The sequence below is a fragment of the Mobula birostris genome, chromosome 8 (genome assembly GCF_030028105.1).
Source record: "Mobula birostris isolate sMobBir1 chromosome 8, sMobBir1.hap1, whole genome shotgun sequence".
NCBI lineage: Eukaryota > Metazoa > Chordata > Chondrichthyes > Myliobatiformes > Myliobatidae > Mobula > Mobula birostris.
The window spans coordinates 100502006-100519275 of NC_092377.1; the positions used below are offsets into that span (position 1 = coordinate 100502006).

Sequence of the window (17270 nt, forward strand, 5' to 3'; positions counted from 1 at the left end):
ACTTCCCCATTCCTCACTTTCTCCCTCATCACTCCTCACCTGTCCCTTCACCAGCTCAATTCCCCTTCTTCTCCACTGCTGTCCTGCAGCTCCACCCGCTTCTCAGCCCCGTCCCGCCATTTGTAGTGTTGTGTTGGTGAGCATCTCACGACATCTTTCCTGCCTTTAGGTCCAAGCGGCGGGTCCTGGGCCGGAAGGATTCGGAGGACGAGTTCAACCGGACGCAGCCCCCTCTGTCCCCTGGGACCCCGACTGGGGCGCTGCCCAGCCCAGGCTCACTCAAGCAGGCAGGCTCCATCCAGAGGAGCCTGCGCAGGTCCAACACCAGCAGCGACAGCTTCAAGGCGCTGCTGCTGAAGAAGGGGTGCCGGTCGGAGCAGAGCTGCCGCATGTCGGCCGCCGAGATGCTGAAGAGCTCCGACCCCAGGCACCGCCCGGGGGAGGCAGAGCGGCCGGCCGGCCGGCGGGGACGCAGCCCGCGGGAGGAGTGGGCCTCGCACGAAGGCCCGATGCCCAGGGGTGCAGGGCTGGCGGCAGCGGCAGGCATCCGCTACGGCCGTTCCCGGACCCCGCCGTCGGCTGCCAGCAGCCGCTACGGCGGCAGGCTCCACCTGCACCGCCTGCACAGCAGCCCCATGACGGTGATTCGCGAGGCCGAGGCCTGGGAGCCTGGCGAGGAGGGCCGGCGGCACAGCGAGAGTGAGGTCGTCGGACAGGGGGCGGAGCCCGAAAACAGTGATGTAACACGCCCAGAGGAACAGGACTGTATGACATCAACTCTGGGGGGCGTGGCAGAGAGCGCCAGCAATAGAGCTGTCAGTCAGGACCGGAACTCTCTTACATCACAATCAGGGGGAGTGGCAGAGAACACTACCAATGGCGGAGCCAGCCTGGACTGGGACCCTATTACATCACAATTGGGGGGAGCGGCAGACAGCAGCACCAATGGCGGAGCCAGCCAGCACCGGGACTTTTCTATGTCGTCCATGGCAACAGAGGTGCCATCCATGATTGGGGGTCATGAAGGACACCAAAGAAAGCAAGGAGACTGATTTTATCCCCTAATATTTTATTTTCCTTTATCAAGTCCTCAGAGACCAACTGATGGCACAAGCCAGATGGCAGAATAGAAACACTTAGCCTTTCCTCGCCTGGGCTGCCACGAAGACCAGCACTTGAGTAGTGCCTTTGAGGGAGGTCTGCTGAAGAAGATTTGTTTGTAGGGGAAACTGAAGGTCTGGAAATCTGAGATGAATGCAGGAATGGCACTTGTATCGATCAGTGTAGAGAGCAAAAGGCAGTCAGGCTAAGATATTTATAGAGCACCCTTCCTGACAAGGGGCACCCCAGAAGCACTTCAGGGCCAAGGAGGCACTTTCTGTCATGCCGATAAAGTGAGTACTGTGTGGAAGGGAGAGGCTGCAAGGCGGCTAAGAGAAGGTGGAGTCAGTTGTCTCGAGAGGAGGAGGAAATGGTAGAGAGAGAGAGAGAGGGAGGGGGGGCTCGGCCCAGAAGGCTGAGAGTATTTTGATGTCTTCAGGTTTGTTTTGTGTGGCAAGTACAGGTAGTTAACTCCCCTTGGGGGATGGAGCTGTGTACAGTGAATTGTACTGAGACAGACTGTGAGTGTCTGTTTGGAAACCAGACAGGTTAGAGCCACATGACCATTCCTGGCTGTAACTGTTAGTAGCAGGAGACAGGAAACAGTATGTCCTGGAAGGGAAGGGTCAGTAATGAGGTGTTTACATTGAACTTTGACCAATTTGAGGCATTTCTAGCTGTTAGATGAATGAATTGTATGTTTGTAGTGTAATAGTTTGAGTAGCTGTGGGACTTGGCTGTTTCGACCCCTGTTATTTCAGGTGGATTCAGTTGGCTTAACTACCCCTGAGACGCAGAGGGTGGGGTAGATCCCAGCTGGTGGTGCTTCTCTGTGTCTGCTGAGCAGTGAAGGGTGGTTGCCACCGCTTTGCAGACCTGAGACCTCAGCAGGAGGAAGGAGCTACAGGTCCCTGCTTGGGGGTACAGATGCTTCTCAATCCATTTACTGTGTGGTGTTCTTTGGCGTTTTTCCCCCTGCGTTCATGGAACAATAAGACCGATAGTTGGATTGATAATGTGAATTCACTGTGCCCAAATCAGGGGTGCCAGATGACACAAAGTCAACAACATGGCTGTGGTGGCTAGACCCTCTACACTTTGACTCCGGTGCCTAAGGCTAGCCACAGAGGGCTCTTTCTGGGGAGTGAAGTTGCTGTGCGGGATAGAATGGCTGGGCAGGCAACAGCACAAAGGTGGGTCACTGTTGTGACCTCCTCACCCCCCCTTCCACCAACATTGTTGCTTGCCTTTTCACTCCCTCCCTGATTTCCTTCTTCCCAATGAGCCTCAGCCTTTGTAAGGTGGGAACTCGAGAGGATTGGGAAACACTCACAGGGCGGTCACCATCGAGAGAGAAAACAAAGTTAGCTTTCAGCTCCAGCAATAAACCCGAATTATACTTAGCTTTAAAGCAGTGGTTAACAGGTTCTTGATTAGTAAAGGTGTCAAAGATTATGGGAGAAGGTGAGAGAAGGGGGGTTGAAAGGTTAATAAATCAGCCATGATGGAATGGTAGAGCAGCCTCGCTGGGTTGAATGGCCTAATTTGCTCCTATGTGTTATGGCCTTCAGGGTGTCCCTGACTGCCCCAGCCAACTGACTGCCTATTTTAAACATGAGATGCTGGAAACATTGAGTAACACACACAAAATGCTGGAGGAACTTAGCAGGTCAGGCAGCATCTACGGAAAGGAATAAAGAGCAGATGTGTCGGGCCGAGACCGTTCATCAGGACTGCTCATCTTTTGGCTGCTGACCCCCTTACCTGCCTCCCACTCCACCCCCGGTCTCTTGAGAACCCTTAAAAAGCACGGGTTCCGCTCAGTGCCTTGTCCCTCCGGCGCTGGGAACAGTCCAAGCCTCCCTGAGTTCTCAGCACTGCCGCCTTGAGTCAAAGGAGGGCAGCGCGGCTCACTGCTGACAGCTAGTGGCAGAGCGCCGGAACTGCAGCAGCCTGACCCGATTGTCACTGTCCAGGACACTGCACACGCTGGAAACATTTTGTTGAGCCCTGTTAAGCGACTTTGTACAAGTTTGACTGTAACATGGGGCACCCTGTCACTTTGCCATCAGGTCTGGCCCAGTCCTGATAGGGTTCAGGAGATTCTGCAGATGTTGGAAATCCAGAACACAAAATGCCGAAGGAACTCAGCATGTCAGGCAGCATCTACGGAGAAGAATAAACAATTGACATTTTTCGTGCTGAGATAGTTTGTCTCCAATGCTGATGAAGGGTTTCGTCGCGAAATGTTGACTGTGTATTCCCCTCCACAGATACTGTCTGACCTGCTGAACTCCTCCTGCAATTTATGCGTGTGTTAGTCCTGCATACTGACTGCCAACAAGGAGCATTAAACAGATACCAAACCCGACTGTTCAGTGGGGAAGTGGGGCAGTAATGCATGCATTCAACGTCATTGATTTAGGGTTGCAACCTTGAGAAATTCGGTCCAAGCATGACCCCAGCTTGTTCCTAAAAGTTAGCAATGTTGAGCCGAGTGGGAGAAAGGAGGTAGCGTTATGGATTTGAGCAGTGGTGCCTCGCTTGATTAAAGAGCTCCGCCAGTACTTAGTGGCGGAGTAAGGTAGTGTGGAGAGAACGGGCAAGTCTGTTACCAGCAAGAACCGGATGGAAGACTGCTTTATTGCTGTTGGGAGAGTTGTGCAGAGATAAATATGACTTGAAAATTCTGAATCTTGTGATAATGCTGGCATCCAGTTACCAAAGAAACGAAGCCTTTTCTACAGAAAAAAATCCCTGCGGTATTTTTCAAGTTCAACAAGTATTTTTTAACAGAAAACTGCACTTGCAAAGCCTTAGATATTAAAATAAACTCAGATTTGAAATACACACCAAAAGTGGGAACTAATTGTGCTCCTGTCTTCTGGTCTTATCAGGCATCAGATAGACAGATACTTCCTACAGTGTACCCCCTTTATAAATTGTTTTAAGGTGTACAAAGATTGTAAAATGTTCTCTTTTGGGGGGGCGATTTTCTTTGTGGACAGTTTTTGGGAATTTGTACATTTTAGTAATCTGGGATTTTTTAAAAGTGAATTTGCAGATTATTTATTTTAGTACCGAGGCAGATTGAAGTTTACTTTTCCACCTTGCCTCCATTGTGCTTGCTCTTACTGAGGAAGGAAGGAGGGTGAGTAGAAAAGCCTTTACTTCCTTCCCGTGGGAAATGCTGGAAGCTCCGTGACCTCTCAACATGTCCTGTTCATTTTGTACTCAGAAAGATGCTGTGTTCTCAAATAAAGCAACAGTTCCCTCTCATGTACAAAAGACTCATCTTTTCACATGTGCCGCATTATCTATCAGTACATCGGATGAGACAGCACAGGGACACTTGTGTGCCGTCCCAGCATATCCCTCAGTGTGTTGGTTAATGCAAATGATGCATTGCACTGTATGTGTTTAGGTTCAAGTTTACTCTCATCTGACTGTACACATAGACAACCAAATCAAGCAATGTGCCTCTGGACCACTATGCACCAAAAACATACATCACACCCAGCACATAGACTAAAACATTACAACAAATAAGTTAATAAAATATAATTCAAAATGGGTATGGTGCGCAGCACATGTAAATAGCTCGCTGTCCTAGTGATGAGATCTAAGTGGTGGCAGGGTATCAGATGAACACAGAACATTACAGCACAGGAACAGGCCCTTCAGCCCTTCAGCCCACTGTGCCAAACCAGCTAAAAAGCCTCTAATGTACTTGCCTTTGCCACTATACCAGGCAGCACATTCCATGCATCCACCACTGCCTGAGTAAAAAAAACTTACTCCTCACATTCCCTTGGAACCTACCACCTCTCATTTTCAATGTATGCCCTCTGGTATTAGACAACTCTACCCTGGGGAAAAGAGGCTCCCTGTTTACACTATCTCTGCCTCTCATAATCTTATAAACCTCTATTGGATCTTCCCTCAGCCTGTGCCACTCCAGAGAAAACAACCCAAGTTTATCCAGCCTCTCATGACAGCACATGCCCTCTAAACCAGGCAGCATCCTGGTAAACCTCGTCTGCACCCTCTCCAAAGAAACATAGAAACATAGAAAATAGGTGCAGGAGTATGCCATTCGGCCCTTCCAGCCTGCACCGCCATTTATTATGATCATGGCTGATCATCCAACTCAGAACACCGCCCCAGCCTTCCCTCCATACCCCCTGACCCCCGTAGCCACAAGGGCCATATCTAACTCCCTCTTAAATATAGCCAATGAACTGGCCTCAACTGTTTCCTGTGGCAGAGAATTCCACAGATTCACCACTCTCTGTGTGAAGAAGTTTTTCCTAATCTCGGTCCTAAAAGGCTTCCCCTCTATCCTCAAACTGTGACCCCTCGTTCTGGACTTCCCCAACATCGGGAACAATCTTCCTGCATCTAGCCTGTCCAATCCCTTTAGGATCTTATACGTTTCAATCAGATCCCCCCTCAATCTTCTAAATTCCAACGAGTACAAGCCCAGTTCATCCAGTCTTTCTCCATATGAAAGTCCTGCCATCCCAGGAATCAATCTGGTGAACCTTCTCTGTACTCCCTCTATGGCAAGGATGTCTTTCCTCAGATTAGGGGACCAAAACTGCACACAATACTCCAGGTGTGGTCTCACCAAGGCCTTGTACAACTGCAGTAGTACCTCCCTGCTCCTGTACTCAAATCCTCTCGCTATAAATGCCAGCATTCCATTCGCCTTTTTCACTGCCTGCTGTACCTGCATGCCCACTTTCAATGACTGGTGTATAATAACACCCAGGTCTCGTTGCACCTCCCCTTTTCCTAATCGGCCACCATTCAGATAATAATCTGTTTTCCTATTTTTGCCACCAAAGTGGTTAACTTCACATTTATCCACATTAAATTGCATCTGCCATGAATTTGCCCACTCACCCAACCTATCCAAGTCACCCTGCATCCTCTTAGCATCCTCCTCACAGCTAACACTGCCACCCAGCTTCGTGTCATCCGCAAACTTGGAGATGCTGCATTTAATTCCCTCATCCAAGTCATTAATATATATTGTAAACAACTGGGGTCCCAGCACTGAGCATTGCGGTACCCCACTAGTCACCGCCTGCCATTCTGAAAAGGCCTCCGCATCCTTCCTATAGTGGGGCGACCAGATCTGTATGCAATAATCCAGATGTGGCCTAACCGGAGTTCTTTAAAATTGCAACATAACATCCTGACCTTTGAACTCAATGCCTCGACTAATGAAAGCAAGTGCTCCATATCGACCTGTGGAGCCACTTTCAAGGAGCTATGAACTTGGACCCCGAGATCTCTCTGCTCAGCAACACTGTTAAGGGGCTTGCCCTTAACAGTAGGCCATCTCCTTGCATTTGCCCTACCAAGACCCAACACCTCACATTTATCCGGGTTAATCTCCACCTGCCATTTCTCTGCCCACACCTGCAAATGATCTCTATTGTGCTGTGTTCTTCACCAGTCTTCTACACTATCCACAACTCCACCAATCTTGGTATCATTGTCAAATTTACTAAGCCACCCATCTACATTGTCATCCAGGTCATTTATAAACATCACGAACAGCAGAGGTTCCAGCACAGATCCTGCGGAACACCACTAATTACAGACCAGCTTGAATAAGTCCCTTCAACCACTATCTTCTGTCTTCTATGGGCAAGCCACTCCTGGATCTAAACAGCCAAGTTGGTCCCATTAACCCATTACATCCCTCTAAATCCTTCCTATCCATTCAGCTGTTCAAATTCTTTTTCATTCAACTGCCTCACCACTTTCTCTGCCAGCTAATGTCATTACCCACCACCCTCTGGGTGAAAGAGTAAGTTAAGTTGGAAAGAAAAAAAATGTTTTAAAGATGAGGTTTATTTTTCGTGTGTACATTGAAATGTTGAAACACATTAAAAAGTGTTTGCATAAAGTCAAATCGGTGCGATTGTTCTAGACTGCCCGCAAACATCACCACACTTCTGGTCCCAAAGTAGCATAGTCACAACTTGAGAGGCTGTACTTGATCTGGTACTGGGAAATGAACCTGGTCAGGTGTCAGGTCTCTCAGTGGGAGAGCAGTTTGGAGATAGTGATCACAATTCTATCTCCTTTACCATGGCATTGGAGAGGGATAGGAACAGACAAGTTAGGAAAGCATTTAATTGGAGTAAGGGCAAATATGAGGCTATCAGGCAGGAACTTGGAAGCGTAAATTGGGAACTGATGTCCTCAAGAAAACGTACGGAAGAAATGTGGCAAACATTCAGGGGATATTTGCGTGGAGTTCTGCATAGGTACGTTCCAATGAGATAGGGAAAGGATGGTCGGATACAGGAACCGTGGTGTACAAAGGCTGTTGTAAATCTAGTCAAGAAGACAAGAAGAGCTTACGAAAAGTTCAAAAAACTAGGTAATGATAGAGATCTAGAAGATTATAAGGCTAGCAGGAAGGAGCTTAAGAATGAAATTAAGAGAGCCAGAAGGGGCCATGAGAAGGCCTTGACGTACAGGATTCAGGAAAACCCCAAGGCATTCTACAAGTATGTGAAGAGCAAGAGGACAAGACATAAAAGAATAGGACCAATCAAGTGTGACAGTGGAAAAGTGTGTATGGAACCGGAGGAGATAGCTGAGGTACTTCATGAATACTTTGCTTCAGTATTCACTACGGAAAAGGATCATGGTGATTGTGGGGATGACTTACAACATACTGAAAAGCTTGAGCATGTAGATATTAAGGAAGAGGATGTGCTGGAGCTTTTGGCAAGCATCAAATTGGATAAGTCACCAGGACCAGACGAGGTATACCCCAGGCTGCTGAGGGAGGAGATTGCTGAGCCTCTGGCGATGATCTTTGCATCATCAATAGGGATGGGAGAGGTTCCGGAGGTTTGAGGATGTTGTTCCCTTATTCAAGAAAGGGAGTAGAGATAGCCCAGGAAATTATAGAACAGTGAGTACTACTTCAGTGGTTGGTAAGTTGATGGAGAAGATCCTGAGAGGCAGGATTTATGAACATTTGGAGAGGCGTAATATGATTAGGAATAGTCAGCATGGCTTTGTGAATGGCAGGTTGTGCCTTACGAGCCTGATTGAATTTCTTGAGGATGTGACTAAACACATTGATGAAGGTAGAGCAGTAGATGCCATGTATATGGATTTCAGCAAGGCATTTGATAAGGTACCCCATGCAAGGCTTATTGAGAAAGTAAGAAGGCATGGGATCCCAGGGGACATTGTTTTGTGGATCCAGAACCAGCTTGCCCACAGAAGGCAAAGGGTGGTTGTAGATGGGTCATATTCTGCATGGAGGTCGGTGACTAGTGGTGTACCTCAGGGATCTGTTCTGGGACCTCTACTCTTCATAATTTTTATAAATGACCCGGATGAGGAAGTGGAGGGATGAGTTAGTAAATTTGCTGATGACACAAAGGTTGGGGGTGTTGTGGATAGTGTGGAGGGCTGTCAGGGGTTACAGTGGGATATTGATAGGATGCAAACCTGGGCTGAGAAGTGGCAGATGGAGTTCAACCCAGATAAGTGCGAGGTGGTTCATTTTGGTAGGTCAAATATGAAGGCAGAATACAGTATTAATGATAAGACTCTTGGCAGTGTGGAGGATCAGAGGGATCCTGGGGTCTGAGTCCATAGGACGCTCAAAGCTGTTGAGCTGATTGACTTTGTGGTTAAGAAGGCATATGGTGCATTGGCCTTCATCAATCATGGGATTGAGTTTTGGAGCCGAGAGGTAATGTTGCAGCTATATAGGACCCTGGTCAGACCCCACTTGGAGTACTGTGCTCAGTTCTGGTCGCCTCACGACAGGAAGGATGTGGAAACTATAGAAAGGGTACGGAGGAGATTTACGAGGATGTTGCCTGGATTGGGGAGCATGCTTTATGAGAATAGGTTGAGTGAACCCGACCTTTTCTCCTTGGAGCGACGGAGGATGAAAGGTGGCTTGATAGAGGTGTATAAGATTATGAGAAGCATTGATCGTGTGGGTAGTCAGAGGCTTTTTCCCAGGGCTGAATTAACTAGCACAAATGGGCACAGTTTTAAGGTGCTTGGAAGTAGGTACAGAGGAGATGTCAGGGGTAAGTTTTTTACTCAGAGGATGGCGAGGGCATGGAATGGGCTGCCGGTGATGGTGGTGGAGGCGGATATGATAGGGTCTTTTAAGAGACTCCTGGATAGGTACATGGAGCTTTGAAAAATAGAGGTGTATGGGTAACCCTAGCTAATTTCTAAGGTAAGGACATGTTCGGCACAGCATTGTGGGCTGAAGGGCCTGTATTGTGCTGTAGGCTTTCTAGGATTCTAGCCTGTACATCTTCGGAATGTGGGAGGAAACCAGAGCACACAGAGGAAACCCACGTGGCCACAGGAAGAACATATAAACTCTTTACAAACAGCAGTGGCATTCAACCCAAGATGTTGGCACTGTAATAACGGCTCTCTGACCTACACCACCCTGTCGATCCGTTGTACTGCTCCTGTTAAACTTCTCCACTTACCTTAGACCTACGCGTTCTAGTTCTTTATTCTTTTCCCTGGGAGACAGAGCCTGTGCATTAACCCTAACTGTGTGCCTCGTGATTTTAAACACGTCTGTGAGATCATCCCCCGTCCTCCAGCACCCCAGTAATTTAATAGACGTCTGTGAGATCATCCCCCTCCTCTTGCATCCCAGTGAACAAACTCCAAGCCTGGTCAGCCTCTCTCTATAACCCAGTCCCTCGAGTCCTGATAACATCCTCATAAAGCAATGTCGTTCACCGTATTGAATACTTCACTAAGTGCCTTCGTTACTGACAGTCACAGAGCCTTAGAAAAATACCACACAGTGGCAAGCCCTTTGCCCATCTGGTATGTGCCGAACCATTTACTGTAAACGGCCTAGTCCCAGTTATGATCGACCTGCACCGGGATCATAACTCTTCATACGCCTCCCATCCATTTACCTTTCCAAATTTCTCTTAACCCTGAACTCAAGCTCGCATCGACCACCTGCGCTGGCAGCCCGTTCCTCACGCTCGCCATCCTCAGAGTGAAGGAGTTCCCCCTCATGATCCCCTTAAACATTTCACCTTTCACCCTTAACCCATGTCCTCTAGTTGTAGTCTCACCCAACCTCTGTGGAAAAAAACCTGCCTGCATTTCCCCTATCTATACTCCTCATAATTTTGTATACTTTTGTCAAATCTTCTCTCAATCTTCTACCTTGTCGAGAATAAAGTTCTAACCTATTCAATTGTTTTCCTGTAACTTGGGTCCTCTGGTCCTGGCATCATCCTTACCAATTTTCTCTGTACTCTTTCAATCTTATTCACAGGGAGGTAGGTGACCAAAACTGGACACAATACTCCAATTAGGTCTCACCAATGTCTTCTAAACTTCAACATTACATCCCCTCTCCTGTTCTCAGTACTTTGATCTGTGAAGGACTGTACCAAAAACTCTCTTTACGACCGCGAGAGGCTCAGAGGTTGCTCAGTGTGTGGGGGTCACTGTGAGTCGGGTTTGATCATTTTCCATGTCACCGTGCGGGATTCCCCCGACATCTCTCTCCTCCAGCACCCCACTTCCCTTGGCGCATTTTTCAGTGACCTATGTTATAAGAATTTGCTTCGGAAGCTGGAACTGGTATTGGTTTATTATTGTCACAGGTACTGGGATACAAAGTGACATGCTGTTCAAACCGATCAGATCATTACAGGATAATCAATAACAATGCAGCTGTAACCACTGTGGCCGCTTTCCCCCTTGTTCTACCTCAGTGCTCTGTGTAATGGTTTGATTTCTGAAACACTATATGCAAGACACGCTTCTCGCTGCATCTCGGTACACGTGGCTGACCCGTATCAGATCGATTGCGATAATTGGCAAGGTGCATGCAATTGATCGCGCAGTGAATCAATGGACGGCGTGTCTCTCTCTCTCTCTCTCTCTCTCTCTCTCTCTCTCTCTCTCCCCCCCCACCCCCCACCCCCACCCCCACCCCCACCCCCCGGCCGGTGGGCGCATGTTTCTGTCTCGGCAGCGCGAACGGTTACTGACAGGACTCAGTAAAACCCGGAAGTCCTCCGTCATTCTTGTTGCTGCGCGCCGATGTAACCATGACAACAATAAACCAATTCCAATTCCTAAGCAAAGGAACACTATGGACTATCTCTTCACGACCATGGACTTATCGCCGTGTGTTTGAAACAAGGTCTTCCTTTGTACAGTCTCTTTTATCTTCACTGCCTTGCGTGATGTATACCTTCTGACAGTGTGTTCTTTGAATCCATGTGCCCGCACCAACTTTTGTAGCTCACGCGTCTTGCGAGCATGACATTAAACTCCTGTCAGTCACACGGGGGTGACACGGCACAGTTCAGATGAGGATGACTGAAGAAGATTAGTAAGCCACGAGTCTGTGCCACGACCTAGTCCCCTCCATGAGACTATACTGTTCCTGTGATGACTTCAGAATATCTCGAACTTTAACCTTCATCCAGTCTGAAAACCACAGCCACCAGCCAAGAGTGAAATTACCCAGATTATTGGTTAATTACAACATAGAACAGTACATGTCATGATCCAGTCCGTGAAATCTGCATTCCGGTTCACGGTCCGGTTCTTTGATCCCTATTCTGGGTTTTCCTGTTTTCCCTTGTTCCATTGGGTGCCTTAATTGAGGCACCTGATTCTCGTTTTGGGCTGGCACATAAATACCTCTGCAAACCATGGATTCCCTGCTGGACTGTTCCCTTCCCCTCCCCATCTGAATCACTGACAGTTTCCTCAGCAGTTACGTCAGCAAGTATCCTTGGCAGTCATCCCGGCCCTGTGTTCAAGAAAGGGTCCCGGCCCGGCGTCCTAGGAGGATCCCGGCTCTGTACCCAGGAGCCTAATCAGGCTGAGTCCAAGAACTGAGCCAAACCTAGTCCAAGTCCCTCGCCCAGCCCAGGGGTTCCTCGCCTAGCCAAAGAGTTCCCTTGCCCAGCCCAGGGGTTCCTTGCCCAGTCCAGTGCTGCAGTTCCCTCGTCCTGTCCTGGAGTCTCTCGTCTAGTCCAAGCTACATCCAAGTACCTCGTCTAGTCCAAGCCAAGCCTTAGAACCTCATCTTGTCTAAGCCTAGTCCAAGAACCTCCTCCTGTCCAAGTTAAGGCTTTGTGTTCTCATCCTCTCCATGTGCCTCATTCTGTGCAGGAGTTCCATGTCCAGTCCTGTAGCCATGTCTTGTCCTCGCCTAGATCCGGGGCCCGAGCCCAAGTCAAGACCCAGGTTCCGGGTCCCTGTCCAGTCTCTGGCTTGGAGTCCAAGCCCAGGCTCCTAGTTCCAAGTTCCTGGTCCTGGTCCCACTTTCCTAGACTTAGTCCTAGCCGAGGCCCAGTGTCCTTGTCTTGTCCAGGGCCTGTGTCCGTGTCCAGCGTCGTTTCTTCCTGACTGCCCTTGCTTTCTTGATGAACCGTGTCCTGTTTCTCATACTTCAGTGTCCGTGTCTTGCTTTTGGGTCCGCTCCCAATGCCCCCTTATGACAGTACAGGCCTTTCGGCCCATGATGTTGAGCTGACCATGATTCGAAGAAGGAAGTCTGAGAGTCGGAGCGGGAGTGCTGAGAAAGACATTTTTGAAATTTTCGTTTTTTTTCTCCAACGGCGTTCTGAGAGGCGGGGCTGCGCAGGCGTGTGACGTCGGGCAGTGAAGTGCGGCAGATTTAAAAGGAACAGAGCCTCATACAGCGGGCAGTGGAGTTTGCGGGCTGCAGAGTGAGCCGGGAGCGGAGTGAAGGCTTAAGGGCTTTGGCTCAACGGGTTGAGGCGGAAATGGGCGAGGCGAGGAAGGTTTGGTATTCATTTTCTGTTATTATTTGAGGAGAGGGGCAGTATGAGTGTGAGGGCAGTTTGTTGTTCTCGGTGTCGGATGTGGGAGGCCCTGGAGTCTCTAAGCCTCCTGGACGTCTACATCTGCACCAAGTGCATCGAGATGCAGCTCCTAAGGGACCGCGTTACGGAACTGGAGCTGCAGCTCGATGACCTTCATCTGGTCAGGGAGAGTGAGGAGTTGATAGAGAGGAGTTACAGGCAGGTGGTCACACGGGGGCCACCGGAGGCAGACAAGTGGGTCACGGTTAGGAGGAGGAAGGGGAAGAGTCAGGTAATAGAGAGTACCCCGGTGGCTGTGTCCCTTAACAATAGGTACTCCTGTTTGAGTACTGTTGTCGGGGACAGCTTACCCGGGGGAAGCGACAGTGGCCGTGCCTCCGGCACAGAGTCCGGCCCTGTAGCTCAGAAGGGTAGGGCAAGGAAGAGGAGGGCAGTTGTGATAGGGGACTCGATAGTAAGGGGGTCAGATAGGCGATTCTGTTGACGCAGTCCAGAGACCCGGATGGTAGTTTGCCTCCCTGGTGCCAGGGTCCGGGATATTTCTGATCGTGTTCAAGATATCCTGAAGTGGGAGGGTGAGGAGCCAGAGGTCGTGGTACATATAGAGGTCGTGGTTCAGGGATATTCAATATTCAGGAGGGATAGACATGAAAGAAAAGGAGGTGGGGTGGCGTTGCTGGTTAAAGAGGAGATTAACGCAATAGAAAGGAAGGACATAAGGCGGGAAGATGTGGAATCAATATGGGTAGAACTGCGTAACACTAAGGGGCAAAAAACGTTGGTGGGAGTTGTGTACAGGCCACCTAACAGTAGTAGTGAGGTCGGAGATGGTATTAAACAGGAAATTAGAAATGTGTGCAATAAAGGAACAGCAGTTATAATGGGTGACTTCAATCTACATGTAGATTGGGTGAACCAAATTGGTAAAGGTGCTGAGGAAGAGGATTTCTTGGAATGTATGAGGGATGGTTTTTTGAACCAACATGTCGAGGAACCAACGAGAGAGCAGGCTATTCTGGACTGGGTTTTGAGCAATGAGGAAGGGTTAATTAGCAATCTTGTCGTGAGAGGCCCCTTGGGTAAGAGTGACCATAATATGGTGGAATTCTTCATTAAGATGGAGAGTGACATAGTTAATTCAGAAACAAAGGTTCTGAACTTAAAGAAGGGTAACTTTGAAGGTATGAGACGTGAATTAGCTAAGATAGACTGGCAAATGACACTTAAAGGATTGACGGTGGATATGCAATGGCAAGCATTTAAGGATTGCATGGATGAACTACAACAATTGTTCATCCCAGTTTGGCAAGAGAATAAATCAAGGAAGGTAGTGCGCCCGTGGCTGACAAGAGAAATTAGGGATAGTATCAATTCCAAAGAAGAAGCATACAAATTAGCCAGAGAAAGTGGCTCACCTGAGGACTGGGAGAAATTCAGAGTTCAGCAGAGGAGGACAAAGGGCTTAATTAGGAAGGGGAAAAAAGAATATGAGAGAAAACTGGCAGGGAACATAAAAACTGACTGTAAAAGCTTTTATAGATATGTAAAAAGGAAGAGACTGGTAAAGACAAATGTAGGTCCCCTACAGACAGAAACAGGTGACTTGATTATGGGGAGCAAGGACATGGCAGACCAATTGAATAATTACTTTAGTTCTGTCTTCACTAAGGAGGACATAAATAATCTTCCAGAAATAGTAGGGGACAGAGGGTCCAGTGAGATGGAGGAACTGAGCGAAATACATGTTAGTAGGGAAGTGGTGTTGGGTAAATTGAAGGGATTAAAGGCAGATAAATTCCCAGGGCCAGATGGTCTGCATCCCAGAGTGTTTAAGGAAGTAGCCCAAGAAATAGTGGATGCGTTAGTGATAATTTTTCAAAACTCGTTAGATTCTGGTCTAGTTCCTGAGGATTGGAGGGTGGCTAATGTAACCCCACTTTTTAAAAAAGGAGTGAGAGAGAAACCGGGGAATTATAGACCGGTTAGCCTAACGTCGGTGGTGGGGAAACTGCTGGAGTCAGTTATCAAGGATGTGATAACAGCACATTTGGAAAGCGGTGAAATCATCGGACAAAGTCAGCATAGATTTGTGAAAGGAAAATCATGTCTGACGAATCTCATAGAATTTTTTGAGGATGTAACTAGTAGAGTGGATAGGGGAGAACCAGTGGATGTGGTATATTTGGATTTTCAAAAGGCTTTTGACAAGGTCCCACACAGGAGATTAGTGTGCAAACTTAAAGCACACGGTATTGGGGGTAAGGTATTGATGTGGTTAGAGAATTGGTTAGCAGACAGAAAGCAAAGAGTGGGAATAAACGGGACCTTTTCAGAATGGCAGGCAGTGACTAGTGGGGTACCGCAAGGCTCAGTGCTGGGACCCCAGTTGTTTACAGTATATATTAATGACTTGGATGAGGGAATTAAATGCAGCATCTCCAAGTTTGCGGATGACACGAAGCTGGGCGGCAGTGTTAGCTGTGAGGAGGATGCTAAGAGGATGCAGGGTAGCTTGGATAGGTTGGGTGAGTGGGCAAATTCATGGCAGATGCAATTTAATGTGGATAAATGTGAAGTTATCCACTTTGGTGGCAAAAATAGGAAAACAGATTATTATCTGAATGGTGGCCGATTAGGAAAAGGGGAGGTGCAACGAGACCTGGGTGTCATTATACACCAGTCATTGAAAGTGGGCATGCAGGTACAGCAGGCGGTGAAAAAGGCGAATGGTATGCTGGCACTTATAGCGAGAGGATTTGAGTACAGGAGCAGGGAGGTACTACTGCAGTTGTACAAGACCTTGGTGAGACCACACCTGGAGTATTGTGTGCAGTTTTGGTCCCCTAATCTGAGGAAAGACATCCTTGCCATAGAGGGAGTACAAAGAAGGTTCACCAGATTGATTCCTGGGATGGCAGGACTTTCATATGAAGAAAGACTGGATGAACTGGGCTTGTACTCGTTGGAATTTAGAAGATTGAGGGGGGATCTGATTGAAACGTATAAAATCCTAAAGGGATTGGACAGGCTAGATGCAGGAAGATTGTTCCCGATGTTGGGGAAGTCCAGAACGAGGGGTCACAGTTTGAGGATAAAGGGGAAGCCTTTTAGGACCGAGATTAGGAAAAACTTCTTCACACAGAGAGTGGTGAATCTGTGGAATTCTCTGCCACAGGAAACAGTTGAGGCCAGTTCATTGGCTATATTTAAGAGGGAGTTAGATATGGCCCTTGTGGATACGGGGATCAGGGGGTATGGAGGGAAGGCTGGGGCGGTGTTCTGAGTTGGATGATCAGCCATGATCATAATAAATGGCGGTGCAGGCTCGAAGGGCTGAATGGCCTACTCCTGCACCTATTTTCTATGTTTCTATGACCCTTTAACCTACTCTGAGATCAATCTCACCCTGGGTCAACAGACCCCTTGGTTAATGGTATTGGATCATGGCATAAAAAGAGGTAGGGACCCCTGATTTAACCATTCCTTTTCACTTTTCTTTCATCCATATGTCTATCTAAGAATTTCTTCAATGTCCGTATGTATCCGCCTCTACCACCCCCCAACAGTGCATTCCAATGGTCTACTATTGATTGTGGTGTAAAAACCTACCTGTCAAACACCTTAGAGTTATACTCTCTCTCATTAGCTATTTTCACCTGGATATCCAATCTTTCTATGAATCTTATCATCTTGTACACTTCTACCAAATAACCTTTCATCTTCCTTTGCTCACTCAGAAAAACCCAGCACATTCAATTGTTACATACCTCGTGGATATCTTGTGACTGTCTTATGACCATGATGTAATTGAGTATCTTGTGAGCATGATGTAATGGTCTTGTGATGGTGGGGCGATGTAATTTTCCCGCCAGTGTGAGGTCACATGATGACATGTTCTCAACAGGTATATAACAGGAAACCCCTGTTGTTATGCCGTTGATTTGTTGCTTAATTCGTCAGTTACTCCGTTTTGCTATGTATTCATCTCATGACGCCGTTTCGTTTGAAAGTGGAGTTTTTCTTTCTATTGTAAGGTCAAATCGTTGTGCCGGCAGTTTCACCAATCGCTGCCTGTTTTGTTTGGTGTACTTTGATTTACCTTTACAGTCTAGTATTGGAGAGTGAAGACCTTACTAAAGTACGGGGACTTGAAGGATTGAGTAAAGTTGGTGTCGTTCGGTGGTTTCATTAAGGATCGACCTTATTGAATCTTCGTGCCGGAAGAGTGGCCTGCATCTGAGATAACTCTTGTAAGATCAGGAAGGTTTGTGCAGTGTTCATTCACCAGGAAAAGGTCAGTTC

The 17270-nt window shown here is 47.9% G+C and overlaps 1 protein-coding gene across 7 annotated transcripts in view; it reads left to right on the plus strand.

The window, feature by feature from the left end:
• Positions 1–4374, plus strand: part of LOC140201535 (NHS-like protein 1) — a 291096-nt gene extending 286722 nt beyond the window's left edge. For all 7 annotated transcript variants that reach the window (XM_072265795.1, XM_072265796.1, XM_072265800.1 and 4 more), the window contains one exon: positions 170–4374. In XM_072265795.1, the coding sequence (XP_072121896.1) occupies positions 170–1052 (883 nt within the window). In that variant the 3' untranslated portion in view covers positions 1053–4374. The remainder of the gene's footprint in view (positions 1–169) is intronic.
• The last annotated feature ends 12896 nt before the right edge of the window (positions 4375–17270 follow it).